Source organism: Meriones unguiculatus, chromosome 10 (genome assembly GCF_030254825.1).
Source record: "Meriones unguiculatus strain TT.TT164.6M chromosome 10, Bangor_MerUng_6.1, whole genome shotgun sequence".
In the NCBI taxonomy this organism is placed as follows: Eukaryota; Metazoa; Chordata; class Mammalia; order Rodentia; family Muridae; genus Meriones; species Meriones unguiculatus.
Genome location: NC_083358.1, coordinates 106,278,011 through 106,299,365, shown reverse-complemented (window position 1 = coordinate 106,299,365; position 21,355 = coordinate 106,278,011). Strand labels below are relative to the sequence as shown.

The 21,355-nt window shown below is 43.0% G+C and overlaps 1 protein-coding gene across 1 annotated transcript in view; it reads right to left on the bottom strand.

Moving 5' to 3' along the window:
- Positions 1-19,932, bottom strand: part of LOC132656957 (3 beta-hydroxysteroid dehydrogenase/Delta 5-->4-isomerase type 2-like) — a 105,298-nt gene extending 85,366 nt beyond the window's left edge. Inside the window, exons 1-3 of the mRNA XM_060392995.1 lie at positions 19,823-19,932; positions 7,188-7,383; positions 3,319-3,483 (exon numbers count right to left, since the gene is read on the bottom strand). Coding sequence (XP_060248978.1) covers positions 3,319-3,483; positions 7,188-7,332 — 310 coding nt within the window. The 5' untranslated portion in view covers positions 7,333-7,383; positions 19,823-19,932. The remainder of the gene's footprint in view (positions 1-3,318; positions 3,484-7,187; positions 7,384-19,822) is intronic.
- Between the last annotated feature and the right edge of the window lie 1,423 nt (positions 19,933-21,355).

Below are 21,355 nucleotides of genomic sequence, written 5' to 3'. Positions count from 1 at the left end.
GATAGTCATAAACATATTGTAAGGCATGACTGATCAGAGAGTAGAAGACTAGAATGCCAATATATATGTATTTGTAAACACTATTTCCATGTGAACTGTATTATTTCAAATGTAAATGAAGACTTTAGTGGGCCAGAAACAACTTGTCTTAGGTTTTGACAATCTCTTTGTCAAAAAGTGTAAGTGCAATCTCTTGACAAAACCTAAGACAAGTGGTTTCTTTGGGCAGAGTGCAGGGAATTCTTTGAAAGAAGTGGAAAAAAGTAAGATCAGGTGAGGATAGGAACTCTACAAGGAGAGCAAGAGAACCAAAAAATCTGAGCACAGGAGTCTTTCCTGAGACTGATACTCCAATCAAGGACCATGCATGGAGATAACCTAAGACCCCCGCACAGATGTAACCAATGGCAGTTCAGTATCCAAGTGGGTTCCACTGTAATAGGAACAGGGACTGTCTCTGACATGAACTGATTGGCCTTCTCTTTAATTACATCCCCCTGAGGGGGAAGCAGCATTACCAGGCCACAGAAGAAGACAATGCAGCCACTCCTGATGAGACCTAATTGATTAGGATCAGAAGGAAGGAAAAGAAGACCTCCCTTATCAGTGGACTTGAGGAGGAGCATGCATGCAGAGGGTGGAGGAATGGAAGGATTGGGATGGGAGGAGGGATAGAACCACGGGGGTTCATACAAAGTGAATAAAGTGTAATTAATAAAGAGTTAAAAAAAGAGAGATTGTCTTTGTTTCACTCATCCTATAAAATATTTGACTAAAGTTCAAGTCAAAAGTAGTGGGCTAACTAATCTGGAAAAGGAAATCTCACCAGGACACTGGTTTTTTGCATTTAGGCTCCACTGGATAAAAGTGTAAGTGCATTCGAATACACTAGCATTCAGAATACAGTAATTTTGAGAGCCCTAATCATTGTCTCAGAAAGGAACATTCTTCTCTTCTCATAAATGTACATGGGCCTTAAGGTACAAGTATGAAAAGTGCCGTCATTGGTCACCCATTGACTAACACTGCGTTCCTGCCCATTTGTTTGCTGTGTGAGTATGGATCACACCATGTACTTTCTTTTTTATTTTATTTCAGTGTATTTACTTTACATCCTAAAGGTGTCCCTCCCTCCTCTCCTTCCAGTTTCCCCTTTACCTCCTTCCCTCTTCCCCTCTTCCCTTCTTACCAGGAAAGGGGAGCCTCTCTCACCCCATATCAACCCTCACCAGAACATCAAGTCACATCAGAACTGAACATATCCTCATCCCCGAGGAGAGGCAAGGCAGCACTCCCAGAGGGAAGTGATCCCTGTGCAGTATAGTGTGAAGTCAGGGATGTTGCACCACCACTATGATTACCCTATCGTTCTACCTGTAGGAATTTAAGAAATTGCCGAACACTTAAGGGGGAACCAGATAAAGAGAGAAATCTTCATGCTCTTCTTTGTAGGATTAGGCCTGTCCTCTCATCAGGAGGGGAAAAAGGGGCCTCTGGAAAAGCACTAGTACAGACACAGCTCCTGGCTGACAACTTCCAGGACTCGCTTGACCAGGTCATGGCTTCCAAACTGCACAGCCTCCAGTCCCTCCAGCAGCAGATAACCTCCCTTGTTGGGTTGTCTTACAAAGCAGGAGAGCTCTTGACCTGCTGAAGTCTGGGTTAGGAGGGACTTGTGTTGTACTGGGGGAGGAATGCTGTTTCTCTGTTCATGAATCTTGGCTGGTGGAACAAAAGATACAGGTATTAAGGATCTCCAGTGAGATTTCTGAGCCTGCTATGCCCAAGTACCCAAGCTCTCTGGTAGCTTGGATCTTCCCCATCTTGACCCTATACTGTCCATTGGGACCTTCCTCCTCTTGGCCCCCTGTTTCAATTTCTAAAAGAGAAAACCTCAAAGCCAAGTCAGTTTTCCTTCACAGTCAAGGGGGAGAGGGAGGGAGTGAGAAAAGAAAGGAGGGAGAAAGAAAAGGGGGGAGTGAGAGACAGAGAGAAAGAAAGAGGAGAGAGAGAGAGAGACAAAGGCAGAGGGAGGGATGGAGAAAAAGAGAGAGATGTGTTCAGCCCGAGGTGTGGAATGTTACCATAGAAAAGAAGTGTCCACAAGGAATCAGTTTGCAATAGTTTCAGGTATGGAAAGAAGTTCCTACATGACAAGAATCCTAAGTGCTCCTTTTTCTTACCCAACCCTTTACACTGTGGGTACAAACAAACAGGGGACCCTTTCTTAAAGCAAAGAGTTTTGAAAAGAAAGCATGCTTCATGTTTTCCCGAAACTGGAGAATGTAAATAAGAAGAATTAAGAATTTTTAAGGACAATTTACTGAGAACTTTTCAGTTACAAAACCTGACAGTACAGCTTTCTTTCTTATAAGGCCAGGCTGGAACCTAATGCTAAATCTATTTATGAATATGCCTTAAGAGGCAGTTGATACAAACAAGCTCTGAAAAGCAGAGTGGTGGTGGTGGAGATCTCCCTACCCAAAATGCTGGACCCATGCAGCAACAAGACAAGACACTCTCTACTGGGGAGCCTTGTCTTAACCTGGTCCTAGAGTCTGGGATCTGAGGACCATCTCTCTGTACTTTCCAAAGAAAAACCGGAAAATCAGTAGCTTGTGAAGGGGGGTGTGTTTATTTATAGTTCTGTCTTGACTATGGAGGGAAACTTTCTCACGTCTCCCTACCTTTCTTATAGCTGTGTTACAATTTTATAGAAGAACGGGAACAAAATCCTCCAGCCAGGTGTCCATTTTGTTGTGAGAAAACGTGTAAACCTGAGAATGTTCTTTTAGAGGGAGCCTCACCGGGACCCAGCATGGGTGGGATCTCCCATGCTGGTGATACATATTCCTTCTAGTTTCATTCTGGAACCCAGCACTGATATCTGTTGCTCTTAGTAGTAAACTAAAAGGGCTTGTGAGCCCCCTGCTGGGCATTCCTGTAATGGCAGGACATTGTGAGATCCTGAAGATAGAACAGCCTTCAGAGCAGGTTCCTGCAAAGTCTAGGCAGAAAATGGGTGGGTGCTTGTCAACTGCTTGGAGTTGGAGTTCGGTCTCCTCTGCATGGAGGACAACAGAAGAGCTTTTCTTGAAGGTGGAGTGACATGGCTGTGGCCTTACATCCAGGGTTACCTACTTTCTAACTGTTGAGCCTTAGCAATGGAATAGCACTGATCTCTTCCAGCAGGGTATGGTGAGCCGAGGCATTAGACTCAGAGAATGGCAGGTATTCTATGGTGAGAGCATTCCTTCTCAATCTGTGTTAACATTTTCAACCTCCCAAATCTCACCTTCTCCTCTGCAGATACTCTACCTTTCAGATTGACATCTAGGATGGTCTGTCTGGGAATGACCCCGGAGACATCAATGACAGCAGCGGTGTGGATGACCACAGAGATGCCCTGGCAGGCTCTCCTCAGGTACTGGGCATCTAGAATGTCTCCCTCCAGCACTGACACCTTTGTGTTTGTCTTGAGGTCTGTGGAACACAAGGCAGGTCATTGAGAAGCTCTTCTTTGGGCTAAGATGTTCCCTGTACACAGGTGTTGACTACCTATGTCATCAAGAATTGTCCAGGAAGACACACATGGTATGTATCTGTATAAGCACATTTCAGTTACATAGTCCAAGATAGACAAAATCCAATTTACAGACCCAAGAATATAAGTTACAAGGAGGACCCAAGGAGGTTGCTTAAATCTCACTCAGAGTGTGAAATAGAATAGACTGGAGAAGTGTCTGAAGAGAGGGAACAAGACACGACCCTACCATAGCTGTCCTCTTAGAGGCTCCACCCAGCATCAGATGAAAACATATGCTGAGACTCACAGGCAAATATTGGGTGAAGAGCAGGGAAAGTGGAAAAGTGGGAGGAAGGATCAAAAGACCTGAAAGTGCCAGCTCCACAAGAAGACTACCAGAGCAAACTAACCAGGCCCCAGAGGGGCTTTTGGGGACTGAAACACCAACCACGGATCACGTATAGACTGGACCTAGGCTCCCTACACAGGTGTAGCAGATGGGCAGCTGAGGGTATGTGTGGGTTACCTGGTAAGGGGAGAAGAGGCTGTCTCTGACATGGACTCTGTTGCCTGCCTGCTCTCTGATCACTGCTTCCTGTCAGGGCTGCCTCACCAGTCCATGGGGGAAGAGGATTCCATCAGTTCTGATTTGACTTAGGAAATAAGCTTAGGAAGCTGTCAAATGTGCCTGGGATATGAACTTGTTCAAGAAAGTGTTTGGAAGTTCATCCATCCACAAAGTGACTCAGCAGCTAATAGAGAGGTGGGGAGAAGTGGGTAGCAATCAGAATGTCTGTCCCAGGGTTTTGATGAGGAACACATTTCTAGCAGTGGCAGCAGAAGGAAGACTCACAAATATATATCTTGTATGTTCCCCTTGCCAGAGCCTGGTATTATCTGGGTCTCTGCAGGGCGCAAAAGAAGAGTTAACTCAGAGCCAATGGCTTGGCTTCAGTGACCCAGGGAGGTTAGAAGCTCTGGCAACAAGATTAGGATGGGCCCAAGTTGGATATATCGGAATGTTTTCTTTGAGACATTATCAAGAGCAGATGTCAATGCTCTAACAGGCTTTCTCAGGACTTCCTTGTACCATCTATTCCAAGGACCTAAATACACTAGCAAGTTCATGTTTTTCTAGACTCGGCACATAACACTGCCTAATATTTTGTCACTTAATTCGCAAAATGAACTGTTTGCTACACACAGTCTTTGCTAGTACCCTACACTTGCTGTGCTTCATAATTGAAACCCAGGTTCAAGACTATGCTTCCTTCTTTCCCACACTTCCTAGAGACTGGTCCTGTGTGCCCTGCTTAATAGATGAGCAAAGTGATGCCCAAGAAGCCTGAGGACACAGTTATTCCTATACCTACTGAGGACCCCTTGCTTGCCCTTTGCCTACACCTGTGCCATTAGCCTATGCTCTGGCATTGCTTGGAATCAATTTTCAATTAAAGACATTCAAGTGACCTGAAATTGTCCCTGAAGCCAAACAGTGAGAAAGACAGGAGAAATCCATGGCTAAAGAAACATCTCCAAGGGACAAAAATAGAATGGCTTGCCCCTAATTCAGTACTCAGCATACCTTATCCAAGCCCCTCCTCTCACCATGCAACTCCCAGAAGGCCCTGAATTAGAAAAATGTAAATTTGGGGCTGCTCAGAAGGTATTATCTGCCTGAGAGTTGAATTCTATTATTATAATCTGATCTCCCCACTTCTTCCTTTTTCTTCCTTGATACTGATATTAGACCTGTGGTGACTCCCAACCAAAAAAATTATTTTCAGTTACTACTTCATGACTGTAATTTTGCTACTGTTATGAATTGTATTGTAGTACCTGGTAGGTAGGATACCTGATATGAAGTTCCTCTAGAAGGTTTGTGAAAGCCCAGTGGTCTCGTGACCCATAGGATAAAAACCACTGTTCTAGACAGACTGGTTCAGGGATGTGGCTGTGACAAGAGGAGAACTCCAGACCTGTAGTGAAAGACTCACATCCATGAGCTCTCTGGGGACCCTGAGGTCCTAGGAGAGGGCCTGTAGAGAGTGGTTTGGTGGAGCCATAGCTGCTGCATGATCTAAGTCTTCTTCATGTACTGATAATTGCACAGCAACCTCGTGAGGTGGTGCAACTTATGAGCTAGATGAGAAGGAGACCCAGGTAATCGCCTCCACCCACCGGGTGTGAAGATCATAACGGCTGCAGCTAGTCTTCCCGATCTCCACCCCAGTGTGTTTATTCTAGTTGTGGCATTTGTGCAAACCAGTTAACCTTAGCACTATTCCTCTATAGAAATAGACGCTGGAAGCTTTAACTACATCCCTGGAACGTTACGCACAGCTAAGGAGTTATCATCCCAGTTTGCCCCACAGTCCCTGGCACAGAAAGCTCACTTCTAGGAAATCCCTCATTCTTATCTTTATGCAGGGCCTTCTCTGTCCATATCCACAGTGGAGCTATTTCTCCATCTGAACCTTGGCTTTTTGCAAATAACGCTGAGGAACAGTATCCCAATTAATAGAATTGTTCACTGTGTGTTAATATTTCACTTCTGGAAGGAACACTGAAGCTGACAGGAGGAAACTGACATCAGAGGAGATCAGAGACAAGAAGTAGAATAGAGGGTGAGTGCTGTTTCAGAGGACTGTGGTGGGTCCTGTGTGCAGGGCAGATCCCTAGGTAAAATAGATTTACACTTGACTCTGCAGAGGGGCAAAGAACCAGCTTGAGTCACATAGGAGCACCAGGAAACACTGAAGACTGTAGCCCAACAGCTGACCATTGATCAAAATAGTGGAGCATAGTGAGGGACCTCTGTCTTCATCTGTGTTCCTCATTAATCAGGTGACACTGCTATAGTCATTTTTCTTTTTCCAACTCAATGCCCTTGCTGACAAGGTGAGTGAGCCTGCTTTCCCACTTTCCCTGCAATTATTTTAATGACCCAGGGTGCAGGCTGAATAGATGGTAAATTATACTACAAAATCAGTTGTTCACGTTTCACCCAGTTGAACAAATTGGCGTACGAATAACAGCCTGCACTAGTGAATTCTGCAGTCTTACTCTTAGTGATGATAAACTCCAGTGAGGAATGGTAAGAAATCCTTCAGAACAATCCAGGCAAAGTATGTACAGTCCGGCTCATGCTGGCTTTGTTTCTGTCCCTTGGTTTGACCACATGCATTTACTCAGAAATTCTCTTCTTCAGTCTCTATCTCTTTCTGTCTGGCTGTCGATGTTCCTATCCCTACCTCTGTCTTCTTATACATCTTTTAATTTGATATTTTTTTTACTCTTTTTATTTTACTTCTGCCCAAGATGCTAAATGAAGACCACCACAAAGCAAACCAGAACAAAAGAATTAGATCAGTAGCAATTAGGAGAGACAGGGAGCTAGTGCTGAGCCCTCCAGCTTAGTAATGACAAGGGTACATTAAAGAGCTACAGGAAATAGAGAGAGAACTTGTCAGTCCAAACCCAGTCTCTTCCTGACTGTACAATGTCATTTATGCTCAGTTGTGTGTTTCCTCCTGATAAGTGTGGACATGGAATGGTGTTATGACTACAAGTGTTTATGTACTAGACAAGGGAGGAGTCCTCCCTGCATCTACTCAGTGTTTGCTATGCAGCCACAGGACGAATCCTCAGGTTTACTTACTGAAGAATTCTTTCCTGGTTTCTGGTCTGAAGACCTTGTCCAGGACCCTGATCTCCTCCAGGTCGTTCTCCTGCACCAACATGTGGACGATTCTCTGGCCCAGAAACCCTCCTGCTCCAGTCACCAGGCAGCTCCACCCAGGCATGGCCAACACAGGAAGCAGATTATAGTGGGAGGTGGGGTAATGTAGGGTGACCTTAGAGATGGCAAGAAAGAGAGACAGGGTGATTTACCCATGCTCAGTTTTCCCACCGCCCATTCATAACACAGATCACAAGACATGGGGCTATTTCTCCACAGCACTAAGCAATGCATTTCAATGTGTGTCAAGAGACTGTCAGACTCACAGTGTGTGGCTATGTTGTAAGATTTCTCCTTTTCCTAGATGCCTATTGCTAGCCCATGTATTGCACCTTTGCTTCATAACAAATGGTCACAACCTGGGGTTGAATAAAACCTTACCAAGCATGGCCAAGTTATATAAGCTGTTTGTGAAACTTAGAGAAGAGAGTACTTAACTTTGTTGGCCATAAAATGTTGGGATGAGGAGAGTCACAGAGTGAGGCATGAACGGAGGGATCAGGAGTTTCTATGCTCTTGGGGAATATACTGCCGTCCAGAAAGCACTACAGTTTCAGTGATCTGGGAAGACAGGGAACTCGTGACTTGGGCTCTGTTTTGGACACTTCACTTATGGGCATGCTTGAACCTTGTGCTCTTTTGTTGAAATGTGATGGGACACAGAGTTTAGCCAAGTGCTGTCCGACTCCCTGGGTGGCGAAGTAATCCCTATCTTTGGAAATTCCTCAGTATTCCTTCCTTGTTGTTGTGCATCTCAACACAAATTTGAGAATTCACTTAGGCAAGAAGAATTCAAGAGTTTTGGTTACAAGGAAGCATTTACCTGCATTTTAAACAAAGCCTCCGAACTCAGAGCAAGGTATAGGAAGGATAGATTCCCTGTAGGAAGCCCACTAGAGACTGATGCATGGGGCTACAATGGTAATGCATAGCTGCAATGTAGACCTGATGATTTTAGAGATGTGTTGGAGGTTGGTCTGATGTGTGTTATTGGCCCTCAAGATCTGGGTACAGCTATCCTTGTTTTGTAAACATAATTGATTGACTGATTGACCAGGGCAGGGCAGAAAGTGGGTAGGTTTGGCTGAAGTTTTCTGACTTTTGAGGGCAGGAGAAAGAGGGAAGAAACACGCCATGATGGGTTAGCATGGAGAAGGAAGCAAGTGGTCTGGGAGGAAGGACTCCAATACATGGCGTGCAGTGGCGTGCAGAGGCCCAGATGAAGAATAAAAGCGAGTATTTATAACATTATGGATAGAAGGTAGTTCAGATGAAGATGGTTAAGGAGGATGGCATTGGATGGAGGCTGGGAGGTAGATGATGAGGTTATTGAGTCAGCTTAGGTGAAATATTTATCCTGCCCAAGGTAAATAAGGCAATTATAAAATCTAACAGGTGTCGCTGTCTTAGTACCTGTGTTAGCAGGGTAAATAATACCACTGCAATGATTATAGAGTTAAGAATAATGATAAATAACATTATACAGCCCAACATTTAATTTTTTTTATTTACTACAGCAAATGGCTCTGAACTGACTTTATGTATCCACACTCTTTAAATCAAACTTTATCATAATTTGTTGGGAGGAGGGGAATAAGCTTCTACCTATACAATGCAAACTTAAAACCTAAAAACTCCAGGGGGAAATAATGTCTCTTTAAGGGACTCACGTAAAAAGACCCACAAGCAAAAGGCAGCCTACCACAGACAGACCCAAACTGGGAAGCAAACAGAGCAGACTTAAGGTCAGTTTCCTCTGGGGATGCACAAACATTGCTTCCTGCTGTTGCTGCTGGCTCAGCTCTCATAGAGCAACAACAGCCATGGTTATGAAGACATGGCAAGTTGGAGAGGTAAAACTGTGAGGTAAAGCTAGGTCTGGAACTGCATCTAAAATAAAAAATTCCATGACAGAGGATGCTTGAATTTCTTTTGGCTTTGTTTTGGTTTCCATAGTCATGGATCTGGTTACAATGTGTTTAATGGTGGTGGCACTTTTCCATGCCTTCTCCAAAAAAATTCAAGTAGAAAATGGGGAGAAAGCCAAAAGATGGAATACTAAGTTATGGACAATAAAAAGGACATCCTTCCTTGTATAAACTAGGTTAATAATGGCTAAAATTCAAAGCTCTCTGGCTACAAGATGCTTGTCATCTCTTTCTGGGAAGGGCCACTCATACCCTTTATCAACAACTAAATTCCAAAAAATAATAAACTGTGCTTTATTTGTTACAGTTTAAATTTGTACATTTGGCCTAAAACTTAAATTTTTCTTGTTTCTTTGCATGGTTTTTATTTCAGGGCTTTGAGTAACAAAGTCATTTGAGATGAAATATTTAAACAGAAAGATGATATCACATGCCTTTAATCCCAACACACACACACACACACACACACACACACACACACAGCACACAAAGGCTGATCTCAGAGTTCTGGATCAGTCCAACTTACTCAAGTCAGGAAAGGAACTCCTAGTGATTAGCCACTTGCAAAAAAAGTTTAGAATTCAAAATGACAAACTTTTCCTTAAGATTTCCGTGTACATTATCTTTTCTTAATAATGAATGCTATGTCCTTATTGATCTACAGGTGGTTGGATTCACATCACTTTTAGGTTTCTATGAAGAGAGATGTCACACTGCTTAAACAGGCTAGCCAATCTCCTCAGAAGATGGGACTTCGACAGAAAACCTGATGTCAAAGGCATTTGGGCTGAAGACATATGTTCTATTGGTCAATGTGAGGACCCAAAATTAGGCTGGGAGTTAAACATGCAAACTGCATGCCTCCCACGTGAAAATGGTTTTAAATACTAAGTAAATTAAGAAGTCACACTGCTCTGAAAGGAAGCTCATCCTTTTGGATATGAGACATTTTCACGGAGGACAAATGTTAGTCACGCCTAATGCCAAAAATTAACTGGAGACTTACAGATGGCAAAATACAGGCCAGACTAGTTAGGTCCTAAACACTCAAAAATTACCATTCTTGTATTTAAAGAAATGAAACTGTCCATTTGATATAAAAAAGAAAACAAGCCAAAGATAGCCACAACAGATGTAAAAACCCAGACACAAGATGCCTAGGATATACTGAAACTCTTTAAAGATAAAAAAGAGTTTATATAAAGTTTGGTTATCAAGGTAGGTTATTAAATCAACTCCTCAACTTAACGCTTTATTTGTTATTTTCAAATAAGGTTATTTTTAACTCATTGCTATAGGATTTTGTATAGTGGTGCAAAAATAAATGTATTTTTGACACATTGATATAAATGTTAGTGTATTGATACAATTTCAAAATTACTTACAATACTTTGAAACTGCTATTACAAACTGTTTAGGATATTAGGTAATGCAAGTTACCTAATGTAAGTTAATCTACTCATGATCATGTCAGACCGTAGTTTAATTTATCACAGGAATATGCATCCTATGTTTAACAAATATAATTCTATAGCTAGATTATATAAAAATAAATAGATAAGTCTTTAAAAACCCAAGAGACCTACAGAATATTGTATATAAACTGTTTTTATTATTTTAAAGATTCTTTGACAATTGGACAGATCATCTCCTGACAGCACCCTGACTACCTCAAAGAAGATGATGAGCATCGAAGAAGCTCCATATGGAGATGGCTTCAAATATGGCAAACCAGCCCCCTAGGCAAAGAAAATGCCCTCACTTCACAACAAACAGAATTCTGCCCAAAATCGGCAAACTCAAATGCAGGCCAAGTTGACGGATGAACTCTGCCAAGACAGGGTAAGCAAGTCCTAAATGGTTTTGCTTCACATATATGTTTGTCAAAGATACCGGGCCAGAAGGCTGAAGATGATGCTCCACCATTATAGAGAGTTTTGGGTGGTTGTTCAGGTAGCAAGCTGTCTCTGTCAATTTCTATTTTTAGAGGCTACTAACATGCATATCCTGTTTATTTAGGGTATAAATTTTATTCCTTCTTAAGTCTCTGATAGTGTTGAGAACCAGATGGTCTTTGTTTTACAATTAGCTTAGTTGCTTACAAATTAAAAAGATGTTTTAGGTCTAGATAGATGTTTTTAGGTTGATAGACACAAACTCTAAAAATAACTGAAGCACAAACCTTAGACCCTCATAGATAAGATATTTTTCTCAAGGTTGCCAAATGCATTTAACTTAGATATTATACATAATAGTCTTACCTATTTTAAAAATGTTTCATAATTTTTTTATTGTAAAAATGAGGCCTTTTTATTTAGACAGAAAAAGGGGAATTGTTGGAGGTTGGTCTGAGGTGTGTTACTGGCCCTCAAGATCTGGGTACACCTATCCTTGTTGTATAAACCTACCTGATTGGCTGCTTAAACAGCCTATACCTCAGCATGACAGAATGGGGTAGGCATGGCTATGGTTCCCAGGCTTTGGAGCACAGGAGATTCATGGGAAACAAAGGGACAGGAAAAGAAGAGGAAGGAGGACACTGTGATGGATTAGCATGGAGAAGGAACCACATGGGCTGGGAGGAAGGACTCTAATAAAGGCATGAAAGGGCCCAGATGAAGAATAAATGCAAGTATTTATAAGATTACGGATAGAAGATACTTCAGATGAGGATGATTAAGGAGAATGGCATTGGATGGGAGCTGGGAGGTGGATGGTGAGGTTATTGAGACTGTGTAGGTGAAATATCTTCCTGCCCCAATGTAAATAAGGCAATTATGAAATCTAACAGGTATCGTATCATTTGTGTTAATAAAGTTAAATAATACTGCCACAAAAATTATGGGCTACTACTAATAATAGAAAACATTACATATCCCAACACTTAGTTTTTTATTTAGTACAACGAAGGTGCCAAAACATGGAGCACCTGTAGAGGACACTTACAGGTGGAATCAGCTGGAGACCATGTGTGCTACAAGTAGCAAAGCCATCTGCATAGCATTGCCCAAACCTGTTGCAACATACTGGACATGGAGGGCAAAAGTCTTTCTTTACAGAGATTGTCTCCTTTCATTCTTGCCTTTTGCAAGTTCATGCAACTCATTTTGGACCCGATTTAGATATGAGCACAGGTTTTTGGTACAAGATTCTCAGGTAGTCTTCTAGAGTCTAGAGAGACTTGTGGGAGGATCAATAAGTTAGTGAACAAGTACAGTCATCAGGAAATGTGAGCCCCTCAGCCTGTATTTAACTTTCTCCAGCAGGCTGGAGAGTCCTTGGGAAAGGTAGCCTGAAGCAAGAGGACATGTCTTTGGAGCTATATGACAGAGAGTGAGCTGTGCTGCAGAAGGGCTAGTCCTGGAGGAGCCTTGATGTAGATGGCGTGTTTTCAAGTGATGGTAAAAGATGGTTTTCTCCCTCACTGCTTCCCTTCTTCTCTCCCTCCCTACATATGGTCCTCTCTCCCTCTTTCTCTTTTGACCATAGACTTCTAGTGGCTTTCTGTTTTTTGATTCTCTTCAGGTTTTTACAACTGTCTCTTGTGTGTTTTGAATTTATTAATTTTTTTAACATTAATCAATTCATTACACTGTATTCACTTTGTATCCCAGCTGTAGCCCCCTCCATTATCTCCTCCCAGTTTCACCCAACCCTCCCTCTTCTCCCCCTATACCCCTACTTTTACAACTGGCTCATGTTAATCAGTTCTTGAAATTCCCTTGTACATTTATAGTCAAAGCATTCTGTCTCCTGTCCACCCTTCCCTCTTGTAACAGCTATTTGATAACATTTGTTTCTGCTGGACACCGTTTTTCTGTTCAGTTACTCAGAGTAGCTTGCCTTGTCAGACAGTGTTGACATAGCAGTGATGTACGACATATCTTCTCAATACAAAAAGAGGAAAATGACAATCAGCATATTTGTTAGGTTATAGCAGTTAGTTATAGAGAAGTCGTGGATGATTTGTAGTGAGAAACATTGTGTAGTGAGGGAATAAGTAGTTCAGAAGAATGTGTGAGCAGAAGACACATCTGTTGAGAGGTCCAAAATGCGAAATTTAATTGCTGGGGTAACATGTCTGTGGTCCTGGGTGCAAGTGTAGACAAAGAAGCAGACAAGTTAGGATAGACCCTTGTGCCCAGCCTTGAGGCCCTTGAAAGGCATCATTGCTTGGCAACCATACCAGATGGCCAGTAGTCTCCCACACAGCTAGCTCCTAGCTGGTGATCAAGGTCACATAGTCCTGCTACTAGAAAAAAAAAAAAAAACCACAAGATGTGCTAATCATTTCCCCTCCCTAACAGAAGCAGATACCCTCCAGATAGATGGGCCAGGACCATTATAGCCTTGGTGCCTAAAATAAACAAAGGCTTGAAAGTTCCAGGCTTGTTGTATTGCCCTTTAAAAACCCTGTTCCTCCAAACCTCAGAGCCACATATGTCTCTTTTTCCACAGAGATCTTGCACCCGAGCTTGAGCTTGTATTAAACCCTAATGTGTTCACAGTGGAGTTGATTCCTGGTGGTCTTTGCGGATCAAGTGAACTGGGCATGAGAAATGAGACCATCCCAGACTAGAAAGCAAAACAATTAAACCTTGAATAAGGTCCAGATTAGAAAGAAAAACAACTGGGGCTACAGAACCTTGAATAGATATCAGACCTGATGATCCTCCTTAGAGGGCAGAATGAGCTTATTTTGAGAACTAGGGAACCTGGGGCAGGGGGGACTGCTCTTGGAAGAAACCACAAGCTGCCAGCTTCAAAACTGTTTTTTATGTTATCTTTCTGCTGACCAGGCAATGTAAAGAAACATGTGTGGTCGGGTTTTTAGGTATAAAACTCTGTGCTTTGTATGCTCGGGGTCATCTCCCGCCTTGAAGGGGTGACTCCATCGCAATCAGAATAAAGTTATGCCTCTTGCTTTTGCATTGAACCACGGTCTGTGAGTCTCTTTGGAAGGGGAGCAGTTCCTGCATGGGGACTGCAGATCTTACATGTGGTGCTGTGGTTGGGAAACCGACGTGTCCTTTCCCTGACCCTCACCAGACTGGGCTTGTAGGTCAGGCCAGGTTAGTCTTTTCTATTTGTCAGATCTCTATTTTACTCTGTTTCTGCATAGGAGCCTGTCTCAACCTTCTTTGTTGTTTGCTTAAGCCATTGTGGTAGACAGATGCGTCAGATTATCGCTTGGCTGGGAAACTGGAGGACGCTCCAGATTCCCTTTGGGAGGTTGGCTCTGAGACAGTCCTCCTCTAGTTTGATTTTTGTAGAGAATGACAGCCACCAGACAGCCATTCTATCAGGGTATTGTGGTACCACCCACAAGGGCGTCTTTGTTTGATTACTTGCCTGATTCTTTTTGTTTCTGTTGTTGTTGCCTCTCTGACATTTTTGACAGATGATTTCATTATGGGACAGACTGTGACTACACCCTTATCCCTCACCCTTGACCATTTCTCAGAAGTGAGATATAGGGCACATAACCTCTCAGTGGAAGTTAGGAAAGGAAAGTGGCAAACTTTTTGTTCCTCAGAGTGGCCTACCTTTCAGGTTGGATGTCCACCGGAGGGCACCTTTCACCTTGATATGATCCTTGCTGTTAAGGCTAAGACCCTCCAAGCCCGAGGGGGTCATCCTGATCAAGCACCTTATATTCTAACCTGGGAATACATTGTTCGCCACCCTCCCCCTTGATTGTGCCCCTTTGTTCCTTCCACAGCGACTCCTTGGACAACTGTTTTTGCCATTAAGGAAGAAAAGTGCTCACTTCTCCAGAGGCAGATCTCCTCCTTTTTAACCTTCTGCCCCCTTATCCACCTGCCATCTCCCCTGCCAGTTCTTCGGCTATTTTTCCCGCCAGACCTCCAACTGTTTCCTCTGTCAGTCTTCCGAAGGCTGTCAGTTCTCCTGCAGGGCCTAGGGCAGGGCCTGCACGCAGTTTTTCCAGTCCCCTTATAGGAACTTCACCAGGAGCTGCTAGTCCCTCAGCACTGCTGCAGACACTGCCAGAGGTCCTGCTGCAACTAATGCCTGATCTTCAGAATGAAGATTACCCAGCAGCTGGAACACAAAGAACAGCTCAGCCAGACTTGGTGGCCCTCCCAATACGAGCTTATGGGTTCCCTGATAAGCATGGGAATCAACTCCTCCAATACTGGCCTTTCTCTTCAGCTGATCTCTATAACTGGAAGGCCCACAATCCCCCTTTTTCTGAGAATCCCCAAGCTTTAACTTATTTATTTGAATCTGTCCTCTTCTCTCACCAGCCCACTTGGGATGGTTGCCAACAGCTTTTACAGCCTGACTACTGAGGAGAGGGGACGGGTCCTTCTAGAAGCAAGAAACAATGCCCCAGGGGAGGTTGGGAGGCCTACAGTTCTCCCTGACAAGATTAATGATGGGTTTCCCCTCTCATGTCCTAACTGGGATTACAATACACCAGAAGGTAGGCAGTGCTTGAAGGTCTGTAACCAGACTCTGATGGCAGGTCTCTGTGGGGCTGCTCAAAGACCCACTAATTTGAATAAGGTAAGAGAAGTGATCCAGGGGCCGCAGGAATCTCCTGCAGCCTACTTAGAATGGCTGATGGAAGCATACCTCTGGTTTACTCCCTATGACCCTACTTCAGATGAGCACAAGGTAACAGTGGCTGTATCTTTTATAGATCAGTCAGCTAGAGATATTCGTAGAAAACTTTAAAATTTAGAAGGTCTGCAGGATAAGTTGTTGAAGGATTTAGTGCAAGGGGCAGAGAAAGTTTTCTATAGTCGAGAGACAGAAGAAGAGAAAGAGGAAAGAAAGCAGAAAGAACAGGAGATGAGAGAAAAAGGAAGAGACAAGAGACAGGATAAAAGTTCACTAAGATTTTGGCCACTGTAGTACAGAAAAGTTGTACTGAAAGGGAGAGAGTTCCTGGCAACCGTAGGGGCCCTCTGTCTAAGGACCAGTGTGCCTACTGCAAGGAAAAGGGACACTGGGTCAAAGATTGCCCCAAAAGAAAAAAAAAAAGCAGCTAAATACTAGAGCCCCAGGGACCTGAGTCCTAATCTTGAATGATGACAGTGATTAGGTGCCACACCCACTCCAGCATCGCAAATGTAGCATATCAATAGATTGTGCTACAGGGTGGGAGATACGCTTTTTTCTGAAATTCACTCCCTGGAGGCCACTGGCAGGTCTTTCGGACCACCTAATTAAAATAGATGCAGTCTAGGGTCTCTACGCTTTTTCGGTTGCGGTTGTGGGGCTGGGTTAATGAGTTTTTTGATATTTCTCTATGATTCCTGAAACAGCACAATTAACTATTCAAGGAAATATATTCTTGATAGATTATCAAAAGCTTTAACGAGAATAGGGCAGAAGAAAAGTAGTTTTAAAAGAAGTAATGAATTAGATTTAGTATTAAGAGCATTATAATAATAGTGAAAAATAATAGGCTCCTTCTTAAGAAAAAATAGCATGAGAAGTACAGCTGGTGGGAGTTTCCCCTCCCTTCAGTGCCTTGTTCCTAGGGAAGATTGTAAATCTTTAGCAGGACATATGAGAGGATGGTTAACAAAGGTGTAATTAGATTTTGATATAGAAAAAGATTTTGGCAGGCATCTGACTTAGCTCCTGACTTTCCTCTTCATTGGTTAGCAATAATGAAACTGCATTTGAGGTTTCTTTCCCTTTGTATGCATTGATCAAAAGTTTGCAGGCCAAGATTTCTTGTGGGCACTCCCCTATGTTAAAATGTAAACTTTGTATTCTTGGTAAAAGTCTGAATGTTCTGGGAAGTTTGCCAAATTTAAGGTGGCTTTTTGTTAAATCATTATAAAAATACTAGCTTGATTTCAGAAAAGTGCAGCAGAGACAAAACCATCAAGGTGTCCCTGTCTGTCAATTCATTGCCAAAACCCGCTTCTTCCTGTCCAAAGCCTTGTTCCCCATGGACGCAGGGAATTCAAATGGGCTGGTCTGTGGCAATTAGGGAAGACAGGGTTCGGTCACCCTCCCTGAGCCCAGAGTAACCCTTAAGATGGAGGGGAAGCCAGTCCATTTTCTAGTGGACACTGGCACTCAGCATTGAGTTCTATTACAAGATTCAGGGGCTAAGAAAGAGAAAAAAATCATGGGTTCAAGGGGCCACTGGATGAAAACAATACTCATGGACGACCCGAAGAATAGTGGACCTCGGAGTGGGCCCGGTGTCCCACTCATTCTTAGTCGTGCCTGAATGCCCATACCCATTGCTGAGTCGGGATATCCTGACCAAAATAGGAGCCCACATCTATTTTAAACCAGATGGCCCACTGGTTACAGACAACAAAGGGGATCCCAGTCATGTGCTCACAATTCACTTGGAAGATGAATATCGGCTGTTTGAAAATTTTAAAGGATGGGGTAACAGACATGGACTGGTGGTTGGAGAAGTACCCTGAGGCCTGGGCTGAGACAGCTGGCTTGGGAAAGGCAAGAAAACAACCGCCAGTCCAGATAGAGCTAAAACCTCAGGCAGCCCCAGTTGCAGTGGGGCAGTATCTAATGTCTAAAGAAGCCCGTCATGGGATTCGCCCAGATATACAGCGACTCTTTGACCTGGGGGTTCTAAAAAGATGTCAATATGCTTGAAATACTCCATTACTGCCAGTCTGAAAGCCTGGGAGCAATGATTTTCGACCTGTGCAGGACCTGAGGGAAGTTAATAAACAGGTCATGGACATACATCCAACGGTCCCCAACCGGTATAAACTGCTGAGCTCCCTTCCCCCTGACAGAGCCTGGTATACTGTTCTAGACCTTAAAGATGCATTCTTTTGTCTTCAACTTAGCCCTGCCAGCCAAGACATTTTTGCTTTTGAATGGAAGGATCCCGACTCTGGGGTCTCGGGCCAACTAACATGGACTCGACTTCCCCAAGGGTTTAAAAATTTTCCTACCATATTTGATGAAGCCCTGCACTGAGACCTGACACACTTCTGGGCCACAAATACCCAGGTAACTCTTCTCCAGAATGTGGATGACATCTTACTAGCCGCAGATTATCAAAAAACCTGTCTCAAAGCCACCGGCCAACTATTACAAGAATTGGTCGAATTTGGCTATGGAGTGTTGGCAAAAAAAGCCCAGATATGTCAGAAACAGGTCAGTTACCTGAGTTATATATTAAGAGAAGAAAAAAGATGGTTATCAGAGGCTAGAAAAAGACTGTGTTTCATATTCCCCCTCGTCAAACTACTAAACAATTGAGGGAATTTCTTGGTACAGCGGGGTTCTGCTGATTATGGATTCCTGGGTTTGCTGAAATGGCAGCCCCTCTGTATGCCCTTACAAAGGGCAATGATGCTTTTACCTGGGTAAAAGATGAACAAGCTGCATTTGATAATATTAAATGGGCTTTAAGTCCAGCCTTGGGACTTCCTGAAGTAACTAAACCTTTTAATTCTATTTGTCTGAAAATCGGGGAATGGCTAAAGGAGTACTGACTCAAAAGATAGGACCCTGGAAGAGATCAGTAGCTTATCTATCTAAAAAGCTTGATCCAGTAGCAGCAGGATGGCCAACCTGCCTCCGAATAATAGCAGCAGTCGCTAAATTGGTAAAGGACACTGACAAGCTGAACTTGGGACAAGATCTTACTGTCTATGCCCCTCATGCCCTTGAGATTGTCCTTAGACAGCCACCTGATCACTGGCTCACAAATGCCCACATGACTCATTACCAGATCTTGCTTTTAAATAATGACAGGATTACTTTTGCCCCAGCGACGGGGCTAAACCCCGCTACCACGTTACCAGATCCAGAAATTCAGCCCCCAGAGCATGATTGCTTGCAGGTGTTGGCAGAAGAACAGAACCTTTAATAGAGATCAGACCTGATGGCCCTCCCCAGAGGGCAGCATGAGCTTATTTTGAGAACTAGGGAACCTGGGGCAGGGTGAACAGCTCTTGGAAGAAACCACAAGCTGCCAGCTTCAAAACTGTTTTTTATGTTATCTTTCTGCTGACCAGTCAATGTAAAGAAACATGTGTGGTCTGGTTTTTAGGTATAAAAACTCTGTGCTTTGTATGTTCAGGGTCGTCTCCTGTCTTCAAGGGGCAACCCCATCGCAATCAGAATAAACTTATGCCTCTTGCTTTTCCATCGAACCAGTCTGTGAGTGTCTTTGGGAGGGGAGCGGTCCGGAGTTCCTGCATCGGGACTGCAGGTCTTATAGGCATAACAATGGTTACTGGTTCTAGTGGTAAACTCACATGTACTGACATACTGAGAGCCAAATCTGAGAGCCAGACCATTCCCTCAATTCCAGACTCAAACATGTTTCTCTCAAATGTCCTTTAAGATCTGTGCTCAGAAAGATTCCTACTCCTTAACCCTTGTCCTATAGAGCAAGGAGAACAGAACATATTTAAGGGTATTCAAGACACTGTGCCCTTGAGAACAGCTAGAACTACCATTGCCAGCAGAGGTTACTATTTCCCGCCCATGGTATAAATATACCTAGTGTGGGCATAACAAACAGGGAGCTCACCCAAGAAAGTGGGAACCTCCTTAATAGGCAGTACAATCACTGCTTTCTTTGCTGTTACAAAACTCCACAGCCAAAGCAACCTATAAGAGAAGGCATTGAAGCAGACTTACTCAGTGTTGGAGACGCTGAAGGCAGGCCCAACTGAGAGCTCCCTTCTTGATCTGGAAGGAGGTAGTAAATATTTTCCAAGTAAGGTTCAAAATTCAGGTTTATTTTTCAGATCCCTAAGCTTAGCTGGCTCTGACTTGGTGTGACTTATAAACCTCAGGGTTTTGTGAAAGAAATCGATATGTAAAAAGCATTTAATGAAATCCAAGCAACAATGACATTTCCCTATAAAAAGTTATAGATATAATTCATACAGTTTAACAGTTTTATGGGAAGATAATCTTGATTAGGTAAACTAGGTCATACATGCAATTTGGATTTAACTCTTTTAAAAATATTTTATTAATTCTTTGAGCATTTCATAATATACATTTTGATCACATTCCCGTGTATCTCCCCCTTCTTAAATGTTCTCTGTTTGACCCTCCATTCAACTTAGATAGAAAAGAGTTTGTAGGTAAGTAGATAAAATTAGAAAAGAAATCATTCTGAGTGATATAATCGAGACCCCAAAAGAAAAGAAAATATTTATTCAGTTATTTGTTCACTGTTCACTCTTTGATAAGCAAGCTACTATCCTTATAACCACAGAGGTGACGTAAAAATATGGAGCTAGTGAAGAGGGAAGAAACTCTTTGGGGAAAGGGAAAATGAATAATTATGGATGAATAGAGAAGGGCAGGAAAGGTAGACTCAAAAGGTCAGGGGAGGAAAGAAGGGGCAAGAAAGGGAATACAGAAAGGAACAGCTAAAACTAAGTGTCATTTGAGGGGTTATATGGAAATTTAATACAGTAGAAGCTTCTGAAAATAAAACATATATATGATATAAAATAACTATAAATTGGAAACATTAATAACAAGGGAGACAAAGCCCTAACTGGACATCTCTTATGAACAAGTAGACACCAGCACTGTCAATGGATTACATCTAACTCAGCTGTTGGCCCAAGGGGTACCATGAAAATCCCCCAAATAACCCAGGCTATTGTCAAGGCTAATGTCTGCTGACTACAAACTGATGGCAAGGCTTTAGAGGTGACAACAATACCTACTTAACTCAGTGAACATAGAGAAGTTGAGCTTTCATGCCTGCTGAATACTAGTGTTCATGGTACTAGAAGACACTCTGCGGACTTCCAGAGGGTAAAGATAAACATAAACCTGGCTGTAAAACCTGCAGTCAACATGGTGTTCTACCTACAATGTTATCCTGGTGTGGTAGTGGCACAAAAATCATGTGAGCAACCACTCTCTTATTGTAATTAAGGCCTACTCTTTGAGATAGTACCCATGACTGACACTGCTCCAGTGGCCAAGAACATGAGGCTAGACAGGTCAGGGACCTAGGAGAATCCAAACACTATAGAGCTTCTAAAGGTATGTAGCAATAGAATGACTCCTAATGACATCTTCTATGCTCATAGATCAGCACATTGCTCATTTGTCATCAGAGAAACTCCTTCCTGCAGAAGATGACAACAAATACAGAGACCCACAGCTGCACACTATGCAGAGCATGAGAGACTTGAAATA